At 43.4% G+C, this 26779-nt stretch overlaps 1 protein-coding gene across 2 annotated transcripts in view; it reads left to right on the forward strand.

Annotated features, from left to right (window-relative positions):
• Positions 1 to 5801: 5801 nt before the first annotated feature.
• LOC134355605 (aquaporin-9-like) overlaps positions 5802 to 26779 on the forward strand; it is a 98890-nt gene continuing 77912 nt past the window's right edge. Inside the window, exons 1-2 of one of the 2 annotated variants that reach the window (XM_063065739.1) lie at positions 5802 to 6113; positions 13064 to 13190. In XM_063065739.1, the coding sequence (XP_062921809.1) occupies positions 6009 to 6113; positions 13064 to 13190 (232 nt within the window). In that variant the 5' untranslated portion in view covers positions 5802 to 6008. Of the gene's footprint in view, positions 6114 to 13063; positions 13191 to 20727; positions 21236 to 26779 lie in introns of those variants that run through there. The other variant, XM_063065741.1, reaches the window with a different exon arrangement.

Consider the following 26779-nt stretch of genomic DNA (forward strand, 5'->3'; position numbering starts at 1 on the left):
GCTCGCTACAACGTCGCCCGCTCCATTAATCTGCTCTCTTTTAAATACCCCCGCTGCCTCACGGTCTGACTTACATGCGCTTGCGCAGTTGTGCCCCATTCAACTGCAAAGAAATTATGATGAATATAGATAGAATAAACACAAGCAGGCTTTTTCCACTGAGGTAGGGTGGGACTACAACTAGAGGTCATGTGTTAATGGTAAAAGGTGAAAAGTTTAAGGGGAACTTGAGGGGAAACATCTTTACTTAGAGGGTCATGAGAGTGTGGAACGAGCTGCCAGAACAGGTGGTGCATGTGAGCTCGATTTGTACAGATACATGGATAGTAGGGGTATAGAGGGCTATGGTCTTGGTGCAAGTTGGTAGGAGTAGGCAGTTTAAATGGTTTTTCGTGAACTAGATGAACCAAATGGCCCATTTCTGTGCTGAACTCTTCTACGACTCCATGATTCCAGGATTCACGTCTGGCTGATTTTTCTTTGAGGAAAGGGTCTGGCACACAGGTGACTAGGTCAGTCGGTCTGCATTTACTGAAGAATATTCAATGAGACTGAGGAATTGCAGACAAAACTGGACCCTGTGATAGTTCCAGGAATTTCAGGATAAGTGACCCAGGTTCTAATTAAGGTGTGTGTTTGTTTTCAGATTAATGCCAGAGAGTCTGGAGATGATTATAACATCCTACCAGGATTGTGAATGGAATTGACAAGATTCACTGATTTCATTGAATCAACAGGACTGCATGGTTATGTACTCCCAAAGCCCATGTAGAGTGCTAACAGCGCAACAGCAAAGTGCATCATCAGTGCGGAGAGCAAGCAAAGTAAAGCTGGCCTCACACAAGGTGCTTTTCCCAAGACATGACAACCATTTCAATCCTCAAATTACCCAAGAAGCAGGAAGCAGTCATCTACTTCTTACTGAGTGGTGGCACCCAAAGGAATCACAAGATTAGATGTTCTTGGACTTTTTCTGCACTAGCACCAAGAATACATTGGCAGCAAGAATCACACACATTTGTCTCAGCAGTTTTCCTTGCAGTTATGGTTACATTAAAATTGTTGTGAGCACAGATATCAATCTTGGCAAGATCTCAATCTCAACATTTGCCAAATGAGGTGTATTCATCACTACCTGAAGCTGCGGGTGTGCATCTATTGAAGGGTTGCCAATTCACATGGAGCCTGACCTTTCCGGATCCATTTTTCCCTCATCTGCTTCAGATGAGGGATTCCATGAGGGATCCAATGGAAAATCCAATGGTGCTGGGGGCAAAAACTCTGTGGACAGTAGAGAGAATCTAGATATTTGCCAACTGAAACACAATCAAACCAACAGGAATTAATGCAACACCATTCAACTTGGCAAAATAGCAGAACGTTGACCTGACTTGCTGAAGAATGGTGTGGCTCAATCTAGAACACGTGATTCTGCATGTCATCGTGCTTATGTGGTAGCTTCATCAGGTTGCACCAAATTCTCAAGTATGCCACTGCTACTTCTCACCTACTTCTCTGGAGTCTTCCTAGGGCCAGAGCTGCTCAACTGTGCTCGGTTCTGGTCGCCTCACTACAGCAAGGACGTGGAAACCATAGAAAGGGTGCAGAGGAGATTTACAAGGATGTTGCCTGGATTAGGAAGCATGCCTTATGAGAATAGATTGAGTGAACTTGGCCTTTTTTCCTTGGAGCGACGGAGGATGAGAGGTGACCTGATAGAGGTGTATAAGATGATGAGAGGCATTGATCATGTGGATAGTCAGATGCTTTTTCCCAGGGTGGAAATGGCTAACACGAGAGGGCGCAGTTTTAAGGTGCTTGGAAGTAGGTACAGAGGAGATGTCAGGGGGAAGTTTTTTACACAGAGAGTAGTGAGTGTGTGGAATGGGCTGCCAGCGATGGTGGTGAAGGCAGGTCTTTTAAGAGACTCCTGGACAGGTATATGGAGCTTAGAAAAATAGAGGGCTATGGTAACCCTAGGTAATTTCTCAGGTAAGGACATGTTCAGCACAGCTTTGTAGGCTGAAGGGCCTGTATTGTGCAGTAGGTTTTCTATGTTTCTAAATGATTTGACACTGTTGGAAGGAATGAGTAAATGCCAGACAATAAGGTTGTAGACTGTGAGGGCCTGTTGAGTTTCATGTACACCCATCTTGAACTATTAGATTAGATCATAAGATATAATAGGTATCCGTCAGTCTCATGAGACCATGGATTTGCACCTTGGAAGGTTTCCAGGGTGCAGGTCTGGGCAAGGTTGTATGGAAGACCGGCAGTTGCCCATGCTGCAAGTCTCCCCTCTCCATGCTTCCAATGTTGTCCAAGGGAAGGGCATTAGTATCCATACAGCTTGGCACAGGTGTCGTTTCAGAGCAATGTGTGGTTAAGTGCCTTGCTCAAGAACACAACACACTGCCTCTGCCAAGGCTCGAACTAGCGACCTTCAGATCACTAGACGAACGCCTTAACCACTTGGCCACGCACCAACACTGTGCATTAAGATATAGGAGCAGGGTTAGGCCATTTGGCCCATCAAGTCTGCTCCGCCATTTCATCTTGTCTGATCCATTTTCCTCTCAGCTCTAGTCGCCTCCCTTCTTCCCACATCCCACTCATGCCCTTTCCAATCAAGAATCAATTGACGTCTGCCTTAAATATACATAAAGACTTGGCCTCCACAGCTGCCTGTGGCAAAGAATTCCACAGATTCACCACTCTCTGGCTAAAGAAATTCATTCTCATCTCCATTCTAAAAGGATGACCATCTATTCTGAGGCTGTGTCCTCTAATCTTAGACTCTCCCACCACAGGAAACATCCTCTCCATATTCACTCTGTCAAAGCCTTCACCTTGATAGGTTTCAATTAGGTCACACCTCATTCTTCTGAACTCTAGTGAGTACAGACCCAGAGCCATGAAACGCTCTTCATATGACAAGCTATTCCATCCTGGAATCATTTTTGTGAACCTCCTTTGAACCCTTTCTAGTTTCAGCACATTCTTTCTAAGATAAGGGGCCCAAAACTGCTCACAATACTCCAAGTGAGGCCTCACCAGAGCTTTGTATACTTCAGATTTGTATGATTCTGATTATACAACATCTTGCGAGAAGACTGCAACTAGCGGGGCACTGTCTACTCCACCCTGAGCTACGTGCCAGCCTAGTCATCATATGGGAGCCCAAGCATGTGAACCCTGGGCGCCCTCCTAAGACTACGGCCAACACGCTCCTAGAAGACAGCGGCGTGGCTAATGTAGATGAACTGAACACACTGATGAGGAAGAGGGAGAAGTGGAGAGTCCATCATCATGCCCAACGCCAGCCCCCTAGGCCTGAGTCGATGCAGTACAACATCTTGCTCATGCAAGACTTGCCCTGTTCCCAGTAGATATGGATAACATAATAGACCTGTAGTATCAGCCATCCACTGTTCCCTGTCATCATTCCCAGCACGTGTCTGTCTGGTTTCAACCCAGCATGGTGTCAGTTGGCTCTTCCCAACTTTGACCAGGTTGGGCAAGTTCTGACACCGTCTCCAGGGCAACCTAAATGATGAAGTGAGTCAAAAGTCATATTAAGATTTGGAGGCAGGGTCTGAGCTCCCTTGAGTCCTTATCATGAAGGACTAAGCCTTCTCCAGGCCACAAGTTTTGTTTTAACTTGTTTTTGCAAGTAACATCTCCCTCTCCCACTCTACAGGTAACACGGCACAAATGTGGTTGGGTGCGAATGAAAACTGTGTTGTACCATGGCATCTTACTGGATGCTGTTGGTGGGGCAGGTGGAAAGGATCTGCCACCACAGTGACCCGAAGACAGGACACCTGCTCAAAGGAGAAGGGAGCTCTGACCGAGGTGAGACCCGTGACCCTGTTACACTATCTCTGCTACTATTGCCAACTTCCTGCTGCAGCCTCTTCTACTGGTCTGGTCCTGAAGCTGTCCCTTTGCTGAAATGAAACCACAAAGCTGCTCTGACTATTCTAGTTCCTTTTGTTTGCCCTGCACCTCATGTTAACAACCTCAGCAAAGAGACCCCGTTCTGGACTGTACAGAGCATTGGTTTCTTGATTGCCTCAGCAGAGTCTTACTCCATTTCACTGCACTCAGCTCCAGTCCCCAAGTGTCCTGCAACATCCCCACCCAGTTTAATCCCATCCTTTCAACACTCCCTCAAACAATGGGAAATACTTGATGGTAGATCATCCAGCCTCCATCATTCCCAATATCCCATTCCCACTGCTTTTGCTGGATGTCACTCCCCTCAATCCCATCTCTGGGATGCCACTTCTACAGTTGCTGCCTCTGGAAGGGATGCCCATCATCGTACGTGAGGCCAGGACAAGAAATTGTGCATTAAGAATGTCTGCCTGAGTAGAAATACCTGTGTTTTAGTGCAGAACAACCCATGGATCATCTCGTAGAAGTTAGTCTACCAACCAGCCCAGTACCAGACTCCAACCATAGCTAGTCACCATAAAGACTTGGCTTTTAATACACATGGACAATAAATACAATGATTGGAAATAGCCTTTCTTCTCATAGAAGGATTTTTATTTTCAGGCAACAGAATAAGACCTCAGAAAGGTAAAAAGCCAGCAGAAATGCAGATCCCACCACAGCCAGCCCCATGTGTAACTGTCTGAGTGTGGGAGGTCCAAGGTCACCTTACTGGTTAACTTTCCAAAGGTTCCAAGCCATTCAAATTCACTGGGATTGAAATGCTTGCCTGACTTCTCTCCTGGACTATAAATTGGTAAACTGGATCATTATTGTTATCTTTACTGAGGTAAGGTGAAAAACTTTGTTTTGTTTACCATCCATACATCAGAGCACTGAGGTAGGACAAGGACAAAATGCAGAATATTAAATGTTACAGATCTGAAACTTTATTTGAAATTGAATTGGGGAAAAACTTAAAATTCTTTGACGGTTTATACCTGCAGAAGATGTTACCTAGATATCCCCTGAGCTGTAGCCACTCCAATTGCTCAGGCTGCTGGGACCTGCCATCAACTTCCTTGGAGCCAGAAGGGAATATCCACGCCACGGGTTCTGAATGCAGCCAGTGTTCTCAAACAGAAGGCAATGTGGTTTGTCTGGTAGTGTCCGTGAGAAACACGTCCATTTTAAAATCCTAACATTGACGTTTTAGTCCGGGGGTTAAGGGAATTGACGTTAATTTGGTAGAAAATTTGCTTCGTACCTAATCACAGTCCGTAAGTTTGTTGTACAATCAATCATAAGTCATGTCTCACAGACATTTACGTGCTTTCTGGAGGTGGTCATAACCCCATCTAAAAAAGGTCCTTCGTCAGCTACCTGAGGCTTACCGAGAACTGCGCAGGTATCCTGTCCACTTCAATATTCTATCATTACACTCCCGAGTTACAGCCCATCTTGTACAGTGAGGCGACTAGTGACTATCTGCAATGCGTACAGGACACAGCATTTTGAAAACCTTGGACTCCAACTAGTCAGGTGAACATTTTAAATTGCCAACGTGTTCAAAGAGTCGCGGTTGTCCTTCCTGTGAATAAAGTTGGTGCTGCCTTCCATCTCCCATCCTTCCATCGCCGCCAACTTCCCACACCTCCACAGACGCCACAATACAGCAAGTAATGGCTTCGGAAACACCCTGTCTGTCCTGTGGGATACAAGATTTGAGAACTTGACAGGATCTCGAAGCCAAATGCTTTTTACCACTGATTTACCTGGCGGACTAGATATAATGATAGTCACTGTGAGCGTTGGTAATGATTAACTGGGAGTGCTCGAATTTAGGAAAAAGGGTGGGTGAGAGCGAGAGAGAGATCGAGAGAGAACGAGAGAGAGAGAGAGAGGTAGAGAGAGAGAGAGAGGAGTACAAGCTGAGGATGGACCTCACTTTCTGATCTGATTCGCAGCGGAACACCGTTATCAGTGACGAAGTTCAGAGCGGTGTGTTGTTTAAGAGCAAAAGCAGGTAGCGATTCCTACGGAGAAGTTAAACAGGTGACGGACACGCCATGGAATCACCGATCCGAAAGAAAAGTTTGGTGGAACACTGCAGACTAAAGACCGGTTGGATAAAGGAAGGGCTCGCCGAATTTCTGGGGACATTTATTCTGATTGTAAGTATGGTCAATGATGAGCTTCAATGCAATTGCATCCGTTACCTCTCATTCCGGGGTTTCAGAACCAGATCCTTGAAGCCAGACCCCTGCCTCAGTTAGCCGATAGTCCCAAAGATCTCTTTACTGCCAAATTTAAGTAACTTTTAAACTGAAGTGTCAAATGGGCCTCATGTTTTAATTTCAAAGGGAAAAGCCAAGTAGAGAAAGGAAATACAAAGAGGCAATCTGCAAACAAACGTTGTCCGGGTCATACCGGATACCGCCGGATGCAAGTGGTTCATGTTAGTCCACAATAAATTGACAGTAATAATCACCTGTAACACCACTACCCATGAACTTGTCTCCAGAACAGAAGGCTTTCGTATCTCGGCTGTGGTGCGTTGACAGATTATGAAGCAAGCATTAAAACAACGACCTGTGAGATTGTTAATATCACGAATTGTCAGCAGGTGATCGGAGATCAGGAAAAAAAATCCCGTGGCGTTCAATTGGGCAGAGAGCTATTTCGCCTTCAGGCACTTTATATTCCCAGGGCATCCCAAGTCCCTTCAGAGACACAGAAATACTCTTGGGGTTGCTCAGTATTATTTTCGTAGAATTGTAAATTTAGAGAGAGGCCATTCGGCCCATTAAGTTTGTGCTGGCTCTTGGATAGAGCTACATTGTCACAGTCCCTGCTCTCAAATATTAATGGATTCTTTTGAAAGTTCCTGAGGAACGTGATTCCAACAATTTTTTCAGGTCCACAACAGCTGACAGAAAGCAGTCCCTCATCTTCCCACTGATTCATCTACAACCACACTCAGGGGACAGCTTTAGCAGGGTTACATAGCAACCACTTGATAGACATCGACCCACAACCATTCACTCACTCCATCACTGATCTACAGCAGCGCTTTGTACTGTTTGCGGGATGCACTGCAGCAATTCACCAAGAATCCTTACAGAGCATCTACCAAACCCTTGACCTCTGCCAACCAGAAGGACAAGGGCAGCAAAGCATGGGAACACCATCACTAGGAAGCTGCCCTCCAAGTCTCAGCCCTCCTGATGTGGAAATGTGTCACATTCTATCACTGTAACCGAGTCAAAATCCTGGAACCAGCCTCCCTAACAGTACTAACAGCATCTCAACCAGCTCACCACCACCTTCTCAAGGCTAACAAGGGATGGGTAATTAAATGTTGGCTCAACCAGAGAAGCCCACGTCACTGTGCAAAAGAAAGTAATTCTACAGTCTCCCACAGATGGCATTTCCATTCAAACGTTTCACTGAAATCAAATTATGTGGCATGAGTGCATTTGTTTGTTGGTATGACACACCTATCCTGATATCATAAGACCATAAGACATCAGACATTGGAGCAGAACTAGATCATTTGGCCCTTTGAATCTGATCCACCATTCAATCATGGCTGATCCTTTCTTCCCCTCCTCAGCCCCACTCCCCAGTCTTCTCCCTGTAACCTTTTTACATCATGGCCAATCAAGAACCTATCAATCTTCACTATAAATACATCCAACAACCTGGCATCCACAGCTGCCTGTGGTAATAAATTCCACAAATTCACTACCCTCTGGCTAAAGAAATTTCTCCACATCTCTGTTTTAAATTGACACCACTGTATCCTGAGGCTGTTCCCTCTTGTCCTAGACTCCCCCACCATGGGAAACATCCTTTCCACATCTACTCTGTCCAGGCCTTTCAACATTCGAAAGGTTTCAATGAGATTCCCCCCTCATCTTTCTGAATTCCAGCGAGTACAGACCCAGAGCCATCAAACATTCCTCCCATAATAACCTTTTCATTCCCAGAGTCATCCTTGTGAACTTTCTCTGTACCCTCTCCAATGCCAGCACATCTTTTCTTAGATGAGGAGCCCAAAACGGTTCACAATACTCAAGGTGAGGTTTCACCAGTGCTCTTTAAAGCCTCAGCATCACATCCCTGCTCTTGTATTTTAGACCTCTTGAGATAAATGCTGACTTTACATTTGTCTTCCTCACCGCCGACTCTACCTGCAAGTTAACCTTTAGGATGTTCTACACAAGGGCTCCCAAGTCCCATTGCATTTCAGATTTTTAGACTTTATTCCCGTTTAGAAAATAGTCTGCATATTTACTTCTACTATCAGAGTGCATGACCATGCATTTTCCAACATTGTATTTCATCCACCACTTTCTTGCTCATTCTCCCAATCTGTCTAAGTCTTTCTGCATCCTACCTGTTTCTTGAACACCACCTGCCCCTCCACCAGTCTTCGTATCATCTGCAAAGTTGGCATAAAGCCATCTATTCCATCATCTAAATAATTGACATACAGAATAAAAAGAAGTGGTCCCAACACCAAACTCTGTGGAACAGTCTCTGGCAGCCAACTAGAAAAGGATCCTTTTATTACCACTCACTGCCTCATACCAATCAACTAATGTTCTAACCATGCTAGTAACTTTCCTGTGATACCATGGGTTCTTAACTTGGTAAGCAGCCTCATGTGTGGCACCTTATCAAAGGCCTTCTGAAAGTCCAAATATACAATATCCATTGCATCCCCTTTATCTATCCTACTTGTAATCTCCTCAAAGAATTCCAACAGGTTTGTCAGACAAGATTTTCCCTTAAGGAAACCATGTTGACTTTTTTCTATCTTGCCCTGTGTCACCAAGTACTCCATAACCTCATCCTTAACAATTGATTCCAACATCTCCCCAACCACTGAAGGCAGGCTAGCTGTTCTATAATTTCCATTCTGCTGCCTTCCTTCTTTCTTAAAGAGTGGAGTGACATTAGCAATTTTCCAGTCCTTTGACACCATGCCAGGGTCCAATGATTGTTGAAAGATCATTACTAATGCCTCCACAATCTTTATCACTACCTCTTTCAGAACCCTAATGTGCAGTTCATCTGGCCTGGGTGACTTATGCTTCTTTAGATCTTTCAGCTTTTTGAGCACATTCTCCCTTGTAATAGTAACTGCACTCACTTCTCTTCCCTCACACCCTTCAACATCTGACACACTGCTATTGTCTTCTACAGTGAAGACTTAGGCAAAATACTCATTCAGTTCATCTGCCATCTCCTTGTCCCCCGTTATTATTTCTCTGTCTTATATCCACTTTCATCTCTCTTTTATTTTTTACATACTTGAAAAAGCTTGTACTATCCACTTTGATATTGTTTGCTAGCTTCCTTTCATATTTCATCTTTTCCCTCCTAATGATTCCTTTAGTTGCTCTCTGTAGGTTTTTAAAAGCTTCCCAATCCTCTATCTTCCCACTAATTTTTGATTTGTTGTATGCCCTCTCTTTTGCTTTACATTAGCTTTAACTTCCCCTGTCAGCCATGGTTGTACTATTTTGCCATTTGAGTATTTCTTTGTTTTTGGAATACATCTATCCTGCACCTCCCTCTTTTTCCCCAGAAGCTCATGCCATTGCTTCTCTGCTGTCATCCCTGTCAGCATCTCCTTCCAATTTATCTTGGCGAACTCCTCTCTCATGCCACTGTAATTTCCATTACTGCACTGAAAAACTGTTACATTACATCAGATTTTATTTTCTCTCTATCAAGTTTCAAGTTGGACTCAATCATATTGTAATCACTGTCGCCTAAGGGTTCACAGAACATAGAACATAGATCATAGAATAGTACAGCACAGTACAGGCCCTTCGGCCCACAATGTTGTGCCGACCCTCAAACCCTGCCTCCCATATAAGCCCCCACCTTAGATTCCTCCATATACCTGTCTAGTAGTCTCTTAAACTTCACTAGTGTATCTGCCTCCACCACTGACTCAGGCAGTGCATTCCACGCACCAACCACTCTCTGAGTAAAAAACCTTCCTCTAATATCCCCCTTGAACTTCCCATCCCTTACCTTAAAGCCATGTCCTCTTGTATCGAGCAGTGGTGCCCTGGGGAAGAGGCACTGGCTATCCACTCTATCTATTCCTTTTATTATCTTGTACACTTCTATCATGTCTCCTCTCATCCTCCTTCTCTCCAAAGAGTAAAGCCCTAGCTCCCTTAATCTCTGATAATGCATACTTTCTAAACCAGGCAACATCCTGGTAGATCTCCTCTGTGCCCTTTCCAATGCTTCCACATCCTTCCTATAGTGAGGCGACCAGAACTGGACACAGTACTCCAAGTGTGGCCTAACCAGAGTTTTATAGAGCTGCATCATTACATCGTGACTCTTAAACTCTATCCCTCGACTTATGAAAGCTAACACCCCATAAGCTTTCTTAACTACCCTATCCACCTGTGAGGCAACTTTCAGGGATCTGTGGACATGTAACCCGAGATCCCTCTGCTCCTCCACACTACCAAGTATCCTGCCATTTACTTTCTTCTCTGCCTTGGAGTTTGTCCTTCCAAAGTGTACCACCTCACACTTCTCCAGGTTGAACTCCATCTGCCACTTCTCAGCCCACTTCTGCATCCTATCAATGTCTCTCTGCAATCTTTGACAATCCTCTACACTATCTACAACACCACCAACCTTTGTGTCGTCTGCAAACTTGCCAACCCACCCTTCTAGCCCCACATCCAGGTCATTAATAAAAATCACAAAAAGTAGAGATCCCAGAACAGATCCTTGTGGGACACCACTAGTCACAATCCTCCAATCTGAATGTACTCCCTCCACCACCACCCTCTGCCTTCTGCAGGCAAGCCAATTCTGAATCCACCTGGCCAAACTTCCCTGGATCCCATGCCTTCTAACTTTCTGAATAAACCTACCGTGTGGAACCTTGTCAAATGCCTTACTAAAATCCATATAGATCACATCCACTGCACTACCCTCATCTATATGCCTGGTCACCTCCTCAAAGAACTCTATCAGGCTTGTTAGACACGATCTGCCCTTCACAAAGCCATGCTGACTGTCCCTGATCAGACCATGATTCTCTAAATGCCTATAGATCCTATGTCTGAGAATCTTTTCCAACAGCTTTCCCACCACAGACGTAAGGCTCACTGGTCTATAATTACCCAGACTATCCCTACTACCTTTTTTGAACAAGGGAACAACATTCACCTCCCTCCAATCCTCTGGTACCATTCCCGTGGACAACGAGGACATAAAGATCCTAGCCAGAGGCTCAGCAATCTCTTCTCTTGCCTCATGGAGCAGCCTGGGGAATATTCCCTCAGTCCCCGGGGACTTATCTGTCCTAATGTATTTTAACAACTCCAACACCTCCTCTCCCTTAATATCAGCATGCTCCAGAACATCAACCTCACTCATATTGTCCTCACCATCATCAAGTTCCCTCTCAATGGTGAATACCGAAGAGAAATATTCATTGAGGACCTCGCTCACTTCCACAGCCTCCAGGCACATCTTCCCACCTTTATCTCTAATCGGTCCTACCTTCACTCCTGTTATCCTTTTTTTCTTCACATAATTGAAGAATGCCTTGGGGTTTTCCTTTACCCTACTCGCCAAGACCTTCTCATGCCCCCTTCTTGCTCTTCTCAGCCCCTTCTTAAGTTCCTTTCTTGCTTCCCTATATTCCTCAATAGACCCATCTGATCCTTGCTTCCTAAACCTCATGTATGCTGCCTGGTCTCGGCCTGAAACGTCGACTGCGCCTCTTCCTATAGATGCTGCTTGGCCTGCTGCGTTCACCAGCAACTTTGATGTATGTTGCTTGAATTTCCAGCATCTGCAGAATTCCTGTTGTTTGCCTCCTATATTCTTCCTTCTTTTATCTTAAGCTCCCTAATCACCTCTGGTTCATTACATAACACCCGATCCAGTTTCACTGATCTCCTAGTAGGCTCAACAACAAATTGCTCCAAAAAACTATCTTGTAGGCATTCAACACAAATTCACTCTTTTGAGATCCATTACCAACCTGATTTTCTCAATCGACCTGCATGTTGAAATCTTCCTCGACTATCATAACACTGCCCTTTTGACACATCTTTTCTATTTCCTGCTGTAATGTGTGGTCCACATCCCAGCTACTGTTGGGAGGCTTTTATGTAACTGCCATCAGGGTCCTTTTACCCTTGCAGTTTCTTAACTCAACCCACAAGGATTCAGCAGCTTCCAATCCTATATCACATCTTTCTACTGATTTGATGCCATTCTTTACCAGTAGAGCCACACCACCCCACTTGCCTACCTTCCTATCCCTCCGATATAACATGTAACCTTGGACATTCAGCTCCCAATTACAACCATCCTTCAGCCACGATTCAGTGATGGCCACAACATCATACCTGGCAATCTGTAATACTGCAACAAGATCATCCACCTTATTTCTTATACTCCGTGCAATGAGATAGAACACTTTGAGTACTGTATTTGCTCCCTTTTTTGATCTGCATCCCTAATGCGTTGATATTCACCCTGGTTGTAATTTTGACCTGCAATCTGCCTACCCTTTCTGACAGTCTGACTGCATGTTACCTTTGCTTTTTTACCATCCGTCCTATCCTGAATCCCTTCACTCCCGTTCCCACCCCCTGCAAGTTAGTTTAAATCCTCCCCAACAGCGCTAACAAACCTGCCTGCAAAAATATTTGCTCCCTTCCCCGCCCCTTGGGTTCAGGTGCAACACATTGCTTTTGAGCAGATCACACCTTCCCCAGAAGAGATCCCAATGATCCAAGAACCTGAAGCCCTGCCCCCTGCACCAGCTTCTCAGACACGCATTTATCTGCTAAATCATCCTGTTTCTACCCTCACTGGTGTGCATGGCACGGGCAGCAATCCAAAATTTACTTTCCTGGAGGTCCTGCTTCTCAGCTTTCTGCCCAGCTCTCTAAATTCTTTTTGCTTTTCCTCCCTGTCATGGCTGACATTATACCTGTGTGCACTCTTTTTAAATATTCAGGTGATTATTATTTGGTGTTCCAACTTAAAGTGATGATGTTATGGTATCCTTTGATATAACAGTAAGTAGTGTTCAAAATTTTGTACATTACAGCTATTTGGTTGTGGCTGCATTGCCCAGTCAGTGTTGAGCAGAGGAGTGAGTGGCAACATGCTGACCTCTTCTATTGGCTTTCCATTTGGTGTTACCATCGCTGTTTATGCCACAATGGGAGTCTCAGGTATGTGGGGACATTATCCTGAACAGTAAAAGATTTAAGAGGTTTTAAATGTTGAAATAGAAAGTGAATATCTAGCTTTAACTAAATCAGCTTTTCTTTTACAAAATGCCTTTAATGCTATAATGGTAATGGTATCAACAAAGGTAACCAGGACCTTTTTTTTTGCTACTTGGATGTAGCCTTGAGACCATGGGACTGCATGATCCTTAAATTGCCGGCAGGTCCAAATAAAATATTCTCCCTGACTATGGGCTCTTTGTAAGGGTTTCAGATTATAAACAATGAAGCTCTAATGTTTCACAGTTGTTTTGCATTCACTTAACCACACTGGTCAAAGTAGTAGTCACACTCAAAACAGGCGACACAGCCCACAAAAGACAAGCACATTATGCAGACCAGTGAACACTTACAGCAAAAGAGACTAATTCAACTAAAACAGTAGCACACAGCATTGCATCACTAACATGCATAAGCAATCACTAGATAATCACTGGCAAAACACTGTCCATTCTTCTCACAGAGCCATAATAGTCAGTCGTACAGTGTGATGCTTGTTGCGTATTGCGTACAATGCCAGAGATTAGGACATTAGGTCCATTAGTGTAAGTACAATGATTACAACTCCAGTCATTAATAAGAACATTGAAGGACCAACCAAATGAGATGCAAGAATGAAAGCACACACACTGTCTTCATTGTAAATCTCAATAATTTACTATTTATCATTACATGAAAGTCAGAGACAAAATTGCTCACACCTTTAGGAAAAAATTTCAGATATCTCTGATAATAGGAATACAGCACAACAATGTTCACTTTGATCTATTCTGTCCCTTGATGTTGGGCCACAAGTTTTTGTCAGTATCATGTAGTATGTTCTCCCTAGTGATGCACTGGGGGAATACCTAACCCAGCCCTGGCAGTCTGACATGGTGATTACCCAACGAGGCTCGGTCATGGTGTCATAAGGAGGTAAAAAGCTCCTCAATAGGGTTGAGGAATGGAGAGTATGGTGAAAAGAATTCCATGAGAATACATGGATGACCCTAAAACCAGTTTGCACTGCAGATGAATGGCGGAAAGATACATCGTCCCATATGGTGACACAGTGTGGGCCATTGATCCTGGCATCCTCTTCCTCCTTGGATGCTAAGAGTTGTCTGTGAAGCCCATCAAGGAATGTGATAAGGTGTGGGGTGTTATATAGCCCAATCATTAGGATGTCTGTCAGAACACCAGTGTCTGATATGACTGTACTCATGGGAATGTTTCAACCTTCAGGCATGGTACCTGAACCGTCTCCTTTTGCCCTACAACATTCCTCCCTCACCTCCTCATCTTAGACAAGGTTGATGTATCAACAGATTTGCATTGATTTGTTAATTTCTAGCAACCTTGTGTCAATGATTTGGGATTGATTGCCATCAGCTGGGGCATTTGATTGTGTTTTCTTTGACCTGACACTTCCAGTTGACTTTTGTGACTTCTTTGTGTCTTCTGATGACTGCTGGGTCTAGTGTTTTGCAAAAAGTTCATTTGCAATGGAGGCTGGTGTACATGCAGTGAGAAATGTTTGACTGCTGTGCTGTGCCGAGGCGGTTGCTGTTTTTCTGATCTAGAGTTTAGAATTGACCACATGCGCTGCTGGCTTGGTCAAAGTGTCTAGGCAAATAAGATAAACTGTGATCATAAAGCAATCTATAAGTCTTGAGTAACACTTTACAAACTCTTCAAATAATTGAAAATGACACCTACCTTTGAAACGTTAATGATAAAAATTGAACAACGAGCCTCCAGAGTCTGAACCCAGAAGATAATTGCAAGTCGGTATTCTGAAGGAAACATAATGTCTGCAAACATTGTGGTGATTTGTCCCACCAATATGATGAACTGAATGCTGAAGCTTTGGACCTACTTGGGGCAGCTCTGGGGATTTGGATCTGAGGACTCAATTTGGCTCAGAATGTAGCTGCTCGCTTCTATTATTTACATGATTCTTTTTTCTCTTTGTCTGTGCACATTGGGGGTTGGTTCTTTCGGGTTCCTTGCCTGTAAGCAAACAAATCTCAAGGTTGCATAATTTATACATTCTTAGATAATAAATGTACTTCAAATATATATATATACATAGGGAGAGAGAGAGATAAAAACGATAGAAAGATATGCTAAACAGTTCTTCAACTTTCTGAAATTTAGAGCAATAATTATGTTATGATGAAACAAAACTCCACACTTTTAAAGGTTGTTTCTCATTACTAGGGAGGATGTTTGGCAGTAACTGGCATCCCATTCTGTCAAAAGTTAATTGCGCTTGAATGACCAAGGTGTCACTTCTGGTGACAGCCTGTGTGTGTTGCTGGAACATCTATGTAGAAATATCACAATGTTCGATCTATGTGAATGGGGACTCACTGATGAGATGATGATTTTGACCGGTGTTTGGAAGAGCTGTGAATCTCTGACACCAGTGTCCACAGTTCTACGTTTGACTGCACATATGCACTAAGATATTGCTGAGTGAGTTTTATTTCAATAGCAGTGAGTGAAATTAGCTTTAGTGTTATTTTCAAAGCAAAATGCAGCACGATAGTTTAATATTACTTCCATTCTCCGTATATTCTACCTATTCAAGTACTTTTCCTACTCAAACAGCCAAGGAGGCTCCTTCTTTACAACTATCTCCTTATCCCAATTAGAAATATTTTTGAAGACCCATACGATATATGACCCCAAATGTATCTATTCCATGGACATAGTATCATGCTGCATCAATTACTCATTGCATTGAAACATACAGTAGAATTTATGTAAACCCTCTCACCATTATGTCCCGTATATTGCAATGGATGTAGAGTGGAGAATATTTTACAGTCTACGTTAAAATTATTTTTATTTAAAGTGATAAATGAATGCTGGAACAAAGTAGGATCGTAGTATTGGATTCTAATTGTACCTTCAGCCATTATTGAAATGAAAGTTGTTTTTCTCGTTCCGACATGTTGGTCCATGGCCTCTTCTTGTGCCAAGATAAGACCACCCTCAGGGTGAAGGAGCAACATATTCTGTCTGGGTACCCTCCAACCTGACGGCATGAATATCGATTCCTCCTTTAGTAAACAAATTCCCTTCCTTCTCCTTTCTCTATTCCCCACTCTGACCTTTTACTTCTCCTCACCTGCCTATTTCTTCCCCCTGGGGCCCTTCCTCCTTCCCTTTCTCCTAAGGTCCACTCTCCTCTCCTCTCCTCTATCAGATTCCATCTTTTCCAACCCTTTATCTTTCACCTTCTAGCTAGCTTCTTTCTTCTCCGCCACCTTTTTATTCTGGCATCTTCCCCCACCTTCTCAGTCCTGAAGAAGGGTCTTGGCCAAAATGTCGACTACTTATTTGTTTCCATAGACACTGCCTGAGCTGCTGAGTTCCCCCGATATTTTGTGTGTGTTGCTCATTATTTTAGAAATCTTGATTTTTTTTTCAAAGTTCATTAAATTGGATCTTGGATTAATTGGGTGCTTCAGTGATGAGGTTTCATTGCATTGTGATGACAGCACCATAAGTGAAATAAAAATTGAAAAGTAGTACTTCTTATCTCAGTTACAAAAACAATTAATGCAACAAAAAGCAGTTTATCAGGTTTTATAGGGACTGACGTGGTGGTAACTGCTATTAGCGATGAGAATGAAAATTCAGCTCATTTGGCTGAGTGATAAGTAGTTATGCGTGAGCTAAAACCATTGGAATGCTTTATCAGGATGGACTCCTGATCAGTAAGTGTCCAGACACCAAAAATATCACAACAATATTGCAGAGAACCAGAGGCATCAATGCTAACAGAATGCAGAGAAAACATATAATCTGCTCTTCCTACGCCAAGGTTTGTCTCTGATCATCAGCCGTGGATACATTTGGGCTAAGGGATGGGGGGCGGGGTGTGGTGTGGGGGCTCTGAGTAACACATTATAGCAGGAAAGTCAGGGTGTTGGAGCCAGCAGAAAGATACGGGTGAGGATTGGGAGCAGCAAAAAATGTCAGGGGCTGGCAGAGCTGGGAGGTACTGCTTTAGAGTTGGAGGAAGGATGGTGCTGGGAATGTTGCTTCAATGTGAGTGAAGGAGGTAATTAACTCTTATTGCAGGCCTTCCTAGTCAGTGCTCTGTGATCAGATCATGTTGCAAGGGGATTGAGTGTGTGATTCTGGTTTCCCTGTAATGGTTGAACAAGAGACTCACATGGAGAATGAATCAGATCAGGGTCATTATAGTTACTTGCAACAACAATTACTTGGACAGATTTTCAGATGGATGCAAAATACACCGAATAGCTAAGACAACTGCACTGCTCCAAAGAGTGCTATACAAGGTCATGTTTACCCTCTGCTGTTAGGCTCTATAATGAGTCAACCTATAGCTGGGGAAGTGATGACCCCTCCCCCCTCCTGTTAGACTGTTTGAGGTAACTTATTCTTTACTCATTCTACTTCTCTTCTAATATTTCTATCCGTACAGTTGTAATGCAACTATGACACTGTCTCCTCTGGAATCAATGAAGCATCTATCTATTTCTATTTTTCACTGGGAAAAACGGATTTTCAATTGTAAAACATTGAAGAAAATATGTAGTCACATTTCCAGACAATAATGTCTCCAATCAGAAATGTTTCAGTTATGAATTATACTTCCACACCCATCAGATAATCCACACAATGTGAAGTTCAATACGGTGATCATTAATGAGTCACCTATCATGTGCAGGGCACTCGAATGGCTTAGCCTGATGTTCATGTGCCTCTGGAATTTACATTCTACTTGGTGGGATAGAAACATAGAAAACCTACAGCACAATGCAGGCCCTTTGGCCCTCAAAGCTGTGCCAAACATGTCCCTACCTTAGAAATTACTAGGCTATAGAAACATAGAAAACCTACAGCACTTTTAACCTACAGGATAAAAGTCTCTTCAATTTTTACTGATGTTGATACTTTCAAGTCCATATAATCAACAGGTATCAGCAGAGACATTTAAATCTAGAAGTATATTTTACTGCCTCATAATTTTAAAATAATGAACAATCTATGTTTCTGCTCTTCAGCTGGTGCATTGTCCATATAAAATAATTTTACTCCTCCATCCTTCCCGCTAGTTGTCTCACGTCCTTTTTTGCTACATGAATGCAGACCGCTTACTTTCTTACACCAGAGGAAGTTTGCCCTTGCTTTCAGACTTCACCCAAAAAGGGCTACTAATGTAACCTGACATTCTCCCTTTGGAAATACCTTCAGCCCATTCCTCTTTCAGGAATCTACAGTCCTTGCAATGTAACCCAATAACTGAAATGGAACAGCGTTAACCAGGTGCAGACGTCCAGGCACGGTTGTCAGTAGAACTGAGTTAAGTCCAGAACAGCGTCCCAGTCCAGATGGAGACCCTTAACCACAGTTCCTCCAGCCATTTGTTTTCTTTTGCTCTGGATTCCAGTGTCAGCGGTCTCATGTGTCTCCAACGAATATCTGTACACATCTGCCATCTGGGGGAACAACTACTTTCACAGCCTTCAACATTACTTTCTTTGGCAGCACCTTTCTCTCTGTAGCTTCTTCTTATCCACGTACAAAAACACAAACTAAACGAATCCAGCAGTGGCTGCTGAGGGCGTGCTGCAAAATTCAGAGACACCACCCAGTAACCAAGACTGAGGCCACACCGCCTCTCTGGTCAATCCCATAACACTGTTCTGAAGGGCATTTCTCCCTAATGTCCTGGCTAGTACTTAATCCTGGGTAAACAATGAAAACGTATGATCCAGTCAACAACGTATGTGAGCCCAATGATTCTCAAATTGCCTGTCGCTCTTCCTGCATTACCTCAGAAGTACTTAAATAGCTATAAGGGAGTGGGACATCCGAGGCTGTGAAAGGTATATACAGCAGGAAATGGATATTTGTGAATCAAGTCCAACCCCAGCAGTTCTTCCTTTAACTTTTCAAAGTTTGATATTTATTTATTGTTTATTTATTGAGATGCAATGCAAAATAGGCCCTTCTGGCCCTTCGAGCCAAACTGCCCAGCACACCCTGATTTAACCCTAGCCTAATCATGGGATAATTACAATGACCAATTAACCTACTAACCGGTATGTCTTTGCGCTGTGGGAGGAAACCAGAGTGGCCAAAAGAAACCCACACAATCCACGGGGAGAACGTGCAGACTCCTTACAGATGATGTCAGAACTGAACACTGAGCTCTGATATTCCGAGTTGTAATGGAGTTGTACTAGCCCCCGTGCCACTGGGGAGCCCATGAAGAGCAGGTGAAAGGCTTCCTAATGAACTGCTTGAGATCACAGTCCCTAATGTCAAGCCTTCCTCACCTGTGTGTTGCCATGTGTGAACCCTGCAAAATGTTGATATACAGTTAATGATCTGTCAGAGCCCCTTTGCTTTTGTTTCTAGCAACCCTGCAGCAAAATAATATTTCATGCATTATATTGTAGCATTGAAGACATGTATCCTGATTTGTAGACCATGCAAGCACCCTACAAAATTCATCCAAGGCTACATACAATTATTAAAATGTAGAACACTACAGCACAAGAATAGCCCATTAGCCCACAATGCTCTTCTGAATTAATTAAATTAGCAATCAAAAATTTAACTAGACTAATCCCTTCTGCTGACACAATGTCCATAACCTTCCATTCCTGCTCATTCACGTGTCTATCTAAGAGCCTCTTGAATACATCTATCGTAACTACCTCCACCAAGCAGAACATTCCAGGCACACACCACTCGCTGTGTAAAAGTCTAATCCTGCACGTTTCCTTTAAATTTACCACTGTTCACATTTTATATGCATGCCCTCTAGCCAGTTAAGTTGTCAGTAGAGCCACAATACTGAAGACATTGGTCGTAGATAGGACAGTCTCATTGGTTCAATTATCCTTGACTATGCCGTTGGTGGTAACTTTCCACTGTCTTGAGATGGTGCTGCAAATATTCCAAGTCCCAGATATAGGAGGCAGCCAGTAGTATAAAAGTTTGAAGCTTGATCTAATATCTAGAGTTTTAAATACCATTTTTTTCTCAATTGGCTAAAAACTACCCAGGCTACATTGACTCATGGGGTAATTTCATTATTCCACAATATCTGATAAATCTCAGTAAAACGGCAGCTTCTGTATATCCCCCACTCATCACTGTAATGCAGCATAACCTATTCGCATATTAAGTATAATTTATAGCAACATATGGACCTTAATGATTCTGCAACACTACGATAGATCTTTAAGACCACTTAGCTGCTCAGCTCGGCACTCACTGTGATGCACCCTAATTATATTGCAGACAAACCTACATATTGGTTCTCCAAGGAAGCTCAAAAACTGACAGTGCAGCACCTGTTGTTTGGGCACTTTGAGCCTTGAATTAGTTCCAATATGATGATCAATGTTCATGGACTTATTTGTACCATAAGCTCACGAGCAGTTGCACAAGGAACTAAGTGGCACATTCAATGTTCCTGCCTGCCGCAGGACCTGCTGTCAGTCAACGCTCAGCGTTAACGTGAAGTCAGTTTGTGTTCACTGCTGTAGTAAGGATATGTGTTAAACACACATGGAGCTTCAAATATTCAGCATCAGGGTGTCAGGGTGAATTTCCCCCATCTGTACAGTTTAAAGGGATCACTGCCACCTCAAAGTTCAAAGAAAATTTATTATCAGAGTATACTTTCAGATTCATTTTCTTATGGGCATTTACCGGAAAAAATATGGTAGAATTTATGAAAAACTCTACCTAAGCAGGCAAAGACTGACAAATAACCGATGTGCAAAGGAAGACAAACTGCAAATACAAATCACACCGGGAACACGAGCTGCGGGCTGGTTGTTGATTTCTTCTGGCTGCTGCGTTGACTGAGGAAAAGTTCCCAGACCTTGAAATTAGTGAAGCCTACAAGGTGGACTTTGCCTTAACGTTGACTTCTGCATTTCTAGTTGAACATGGATGCTGTGGAAGAGAGTACCGTACAGCGGGGAGAATGAAGGTGCCAGGTGAGGAAGGAGGGGAAACAGTGGCAGGAGCTCTGCAGAGCTCGAGTCTCAGTGTGCAAAGCAAACCGCGGAGAGAAACACCTGAGCTTCAGTTAGGACAATCTATATGAAACATGCCACAAACTTCAAACTCACAGCAGGGTGAGGAGCCCATTAGAAGTGTGGCTACTTTCCGAGTCGGAATTGGTGATCACACGCTGCAGAGCAGAGGTCACTGGTATTTTGAGCTCGAAGAGAGCTCTGTGCATTTGACTTAATTCTCTCTTGCAAGCAGCAAGCAGAGTGAGCACACAGATTTGCAAGGAGCACACATGTGCCCATGATGCAGAGTGTCTCTTAATGGGCACTGTATGTTCACTCGAAGATATACTGCAACGAGAAGAGAGTCTTCTCCCTTGGTGCCCAGCCTCTGAGTGACCATCATCAGTACAGCATGCAGGTCAGTGTTCAGTAAATTAAAATAAATAAACTGCAGACTCTGGAAATCTGAAATTCAACACATACACTGACAATACTCAACCCCTGATAAGTTTTTCCAGCAATCTCTGACTTTAGGTCAGTGCTCAGCCACGTGGCAGCAGTCAAAGTTCTTTCATGTTGTGACAGTCTGCACTGTAATTCATATTTCGGACAGAGGGTGCTTGCTGAGGTCTGCACGTGAGCGACCTGACCTCACTCCGGTGTATGACGCACGCGGGTAAGGGCAACTTCCATCCAACAAGTGTCAGAGTGCGACCCAAACCTAGAGCGGCCCTTTCCCGTCTACGTACACTGCTCTGGAGCTGGCCCTGGAAAAGCACGCTTCAGGAATGGCTTCACCGTTTTGACTTGGTGAACAGTTCGAAAGCTAAAGGTGGAGGAAGGTGAGACAGCGGGACAACCCTGACTGTCTCTCCGTGCCCAGGCTGTCCCTTTAACTCCACTGCCAATTAACACCATGTGCTGCCCCTCTCGCCAGCAGCTCCTATCTTACCCTCCCTCGTTTGCTGACCAGCTCTGCTTGGTTGTAATGGCAAAATAAAAGCAAACACAAAATTAACATTTCCAATAAAATTTGTAAAAATCTGTCCGTGACAGGCACTGTCTGCCGTTGAAGGGTTTCAACTCAAAATACTGTCGCATTCCTTTTGCCTCCACAAATGCTACTTGTCCCACCGAGTTCTTACAGCAGTATACTTTTTTTAATCAGCTTGTTCCCACAGGTGCTGTCAGGGAGGCAGGTAGGAGGTATAGGAGTCCAAAGACACACATTCAATAATTCAGGAACAGCTTCTTCCCCTCTGCCAAACGATTCCTAAATGCACATTAAACTCATGAACACTACCTCACTATTGACAGTACTACATGCACATGCAGTTCAACTCTTTGACTGATAATGCAGAAAGTTTGAAGTTAATATCTCATCTCCTTCTGCCTTAGGCCACAAACTTATCAATCACCCCTGATAAGTTATTAGCTGATGAGTTATTAACTTCAAACTTTGCATAATCACTCAAAGAGTTGAACTGCATGTGCATGTAAAGAGAGCTGTATAATTCATCTCCTTCTACCTTAGGGCACAAATTTATCAATCACCCCTTTTGTGTGTGTGTGTGTGTGTGTGTGTATATATAGTACTTCCTGTAATTCACAGTTTTTATTATTATGTATTGCAATGCACTGCTGCCACATAGAACACATTTCACCTGATATTAAATCTGATTCTGATTTTGCTTGCCTTCACCTTTACTGGTCCTTCTACACATTCGTCCCAGCGGCTGCAGTGTGGCTGGTGAAAGACTTGCAGTTTCTGATAGGTGGGAAGTTGGTACGAACGAGTATGGAGAGGCAGTGTTTGTTGCACTGTCATTCTCTAACCGAGAGAATAAAACATTATCTCTCTTCTCCCAAGTTCTGCATTGCAAAAAGCATCTAATGCTTTCTCAGCATATATGACAAATAAACTTTTCTTGGGCTACCAGCCGGGTATAGGTATCGACCTTAACCAACATTTCAATGACAAACTCTGCCATCTTCATCAAGAATGATGCCCAGACACGTCTAGTCCAGTGGTATATCTGCCCCATTGTCTGATCCTCCTGTCCCACCTTGTTTGCAATCAAATTCCAGTCCTTACTTAGAGTGAGACTTCCATCTTTGCTAAAATTTCTTTTTCCCTAGTCTTATTTCAATGGTTTCTTTCACCAGGTGGTCTCAAAAGCCATTTTGTGCTATTGAAATCAATCTTACGGCCGTTACGAATGCAATGTTCTGCTACCATCAACTCTAATATGACGGAAACCGGACGGAAGCCTCGGAGATGATGTCTATCAGAAACCCACTCACACGGACTTGAACCTCAACAATAACAGACACCATACACTCCCCAACATAGAGCGGTTCTTTCTACTTTGATTAACATGCAAAAACTATTTCAGACCCGAAGAATCGTCATGAGGAAATAAGATGGTTATGCACAACAATCCCACAGAATGGCTACAAGACGAGGGAGATCATTCAGGCTCTTGAAAGGGCTGATGGGGAAACCAGGAAACCTAACAATGAGGAGGATCCTGTCACTACCACCTGTCTATATTTCCACAGTTTCTGGAGGGATCACCAGGATCTTGAAGAAATACCAGATTAATACCATCCACAAACTCATAAGGAAGCTCAAATCCCGGTTTATGCGGCTCAAAGATGACCTGGGACTCAGGACGGCTGGCATTTACAGGATTCCATGTGAATGGTGGAGACCCACATCAAGGAGCACAAGAGGTGTATCCATTTGAGTTACCCATAGAAATCGGTGGTAGCAGAACTCTGCATTCGCAATAGCCATAGGATTGACTTCGATTGAACAAAACTATTGTGCCAAAGCAATGGCTGTTAGGACTTTTAGAAGCTATTGAAATGTATCTGGAGAAAAAGAATTTTAACAACGATGAAGGTCTCGCTTTAAGTAAGAACTGGAATTTGATTGTAAACAAGGTGGGACAGCAGAAATCTGATTGGTTGAGGACTAACCAATCAGGAGGGTCGGATGACAGGTGTGTATATACCACCGGACTAGATATGCCTAGGCATCATCCCCTATGAAGAGGACACAGTTTGCCATCAAAACATCAGTTAAAACCAATACCTGTACCCGGCTAGTGGTCCGAGAAGAGTTTATTCTGCATTGAAGTTTATAACAATGTATAACATTGATATTATATATTCCATTCAAAATCACTACCAAATGATAAACTCTGAGCTTTGGAGATGATTACTCGCAATACAAAATAGATAAAGCTTTTTGCGTTATAGACTTTGAAGATTATTGGAGAAAGTTGTTGGAGTTTGAGGTGCTAGTTATCCTTCGAGTAAATAGGCCAGTAAGCATTTGTTCTTTCAAAACTTCAGTAAATGGAGTTTATTCCATGAAACATTAATCTACCTCTCTGAACTGTTTGTAAAAGATTACATAGATTCATCAATTGATCATGAAACAAACATTCAGAATTACTACGAAAGTGTTCACATTGTATCAAATAATGGCTGAAGGAATATTCTTAATGCATTTAAAAGCAGCTGGATGTCTCTCAACATCTGGATTTCTAGAGTATGGTCAAGGGATTTTCAGCAGGTGTTGTTCCTTATCCAATCTGAGGGAGTAATTTCCTTTAAGCACTTTAATTAGGCATTAGCAGATGGTAGGGCTGAATTGGATGCCCCTCAACGACAAAAAGAGGCAAGTGATACATAATTAGCCAGCATCATTTCAACCAGATGCAAGCAGCACACCAAATACTTGCTGCCTGATCGCTACAGCTTCAATGTCCTCTCAGCATTCATTCCACCACTGCATAGATTACCCCCAGCACAGTCAGCAGCAGTTAAAACAAGCCTCATGGCTTGAGGAGAAAGTGCATTGTGGCTCTGTAAGTAGTGGATATCATTATGAGGAAGATTGTGACTTGCTTTCTCCCAGTTGCTGCACAACCGCCATTCAACCTGTACCACACTGCCACTGTTCATCACTCAGCAGCCAGGAGCCGGGTCCTGCACCTCATACAGCTGCAAGGCACACACACACACACACACACACACACACACACACACACACACGCGCACTCACACTCACACACGCGTGCACACACACACAAACACACACACACTCAACAAACACACTCACACAAACACACAGACACACTCACACACACACACACACACTCACACACACACACATAGACCATAGAAGTCGAATAGTACAGCACAGTACAGGCCCTTCAGCCCACAATGTTGTGCCGACCCTCAAACCCTGCCTCCCATATAACCCCCCACCTTAAATTCCTCCATATACCTGTCTAGCAGTCTCTTAAATTTCACTAGTGTATCTGCCTCCATCACTGACTCAGGCAGTGCATTCCACGCACCAACTACTCTCTGAGTAAAAAACCTTCCTCTAATATCCCCTTTGAACTTCCCACCCCTTACCTTAAAGCCATGTCCTCTTGTACTGAGCAGTGGTGCCCTAGGGAAGGGGCACTAGCTATCCACTCTATCTATTCCTCTTATTATCTTGTATACCTCTATCATGTCTCCTCTCATCCTCCTTTTCTCCAAAAAGTAAAGCCCTAGCTCCCTTATTCTCACACACACACCCACATACAATCTCACACACACACACACACACACACACACACACACACACCACACTCACACCCACACTAACACATATATACACATGCACTCACACACACACACACACACACACACACACACACACACACCACACTCACACCCACACTAACACATATATACACATGCACTCACACAAACACACACACACACACTCTCTCTCTCTCACACACACACACACACACACCCACCCACACAAGCACACAGACATATGCTCTCTGTCACACACACACTTTCTTTCTCACACACACATACACACACTCACACACTCTCTCTCACACACACACAAACACACACACTCTTACACACACAAACACATATACACACTTATACTCTCTCTCTCTCTCTCTCTCACACACACACAAACTCAAGGCAATTTACACACAGCACCAGTTTTCAGCCATGATAGACATGTCACCCAAACAGATTTTGAAACATACCCCCATAGACTTTTTTCTCATGCTGGACTAGATATTTACTGTGGTAGAGGCATGTACTGGGACTGGAATTAATTTATTGTTGGCACAGAAATCAAGACATTGTGAAAAATGTGCGTCACCTGCTATCCAGACAGATCATTCCACACGTAAGTAGTGTTTATGAAGGTAGCAAAAAGGAACACAATAAAACTCCTCTCCCATTTTCTGCAGCACCGGGTTACAGAACTGGCAAACCTGGTTCTTTATTTCCATGGATAATAATGGAATATCAAAAAAAAAGAGACAGCACCAGAATGTTACCTCGTAGTTATGCTTATAATTTAAAAATTGCCAGTATTTAAAATGTCTTTTTTGGTATGGTTCGTCTAGCCATGACAGTGTTGTATCTCAGAAGATAGTCCACCAACCTGATGTAGAGCCAGGATCCCAATTCACAGCATTC

Source organism: Mobula hypostoma, chromosome 13 (genome assembly GCF_963921235.1).
Source record: "Mobula hypostoma chromosome 13, sMobHyp1.1, whole genome shotgun sequence".
Lineage (NCBI taxonomy): Eukaryota > Metazoa > Chordata > Chondrichthyes > Myliobatiformes > Myliobatidae > Mobula > Mobula hypostoma.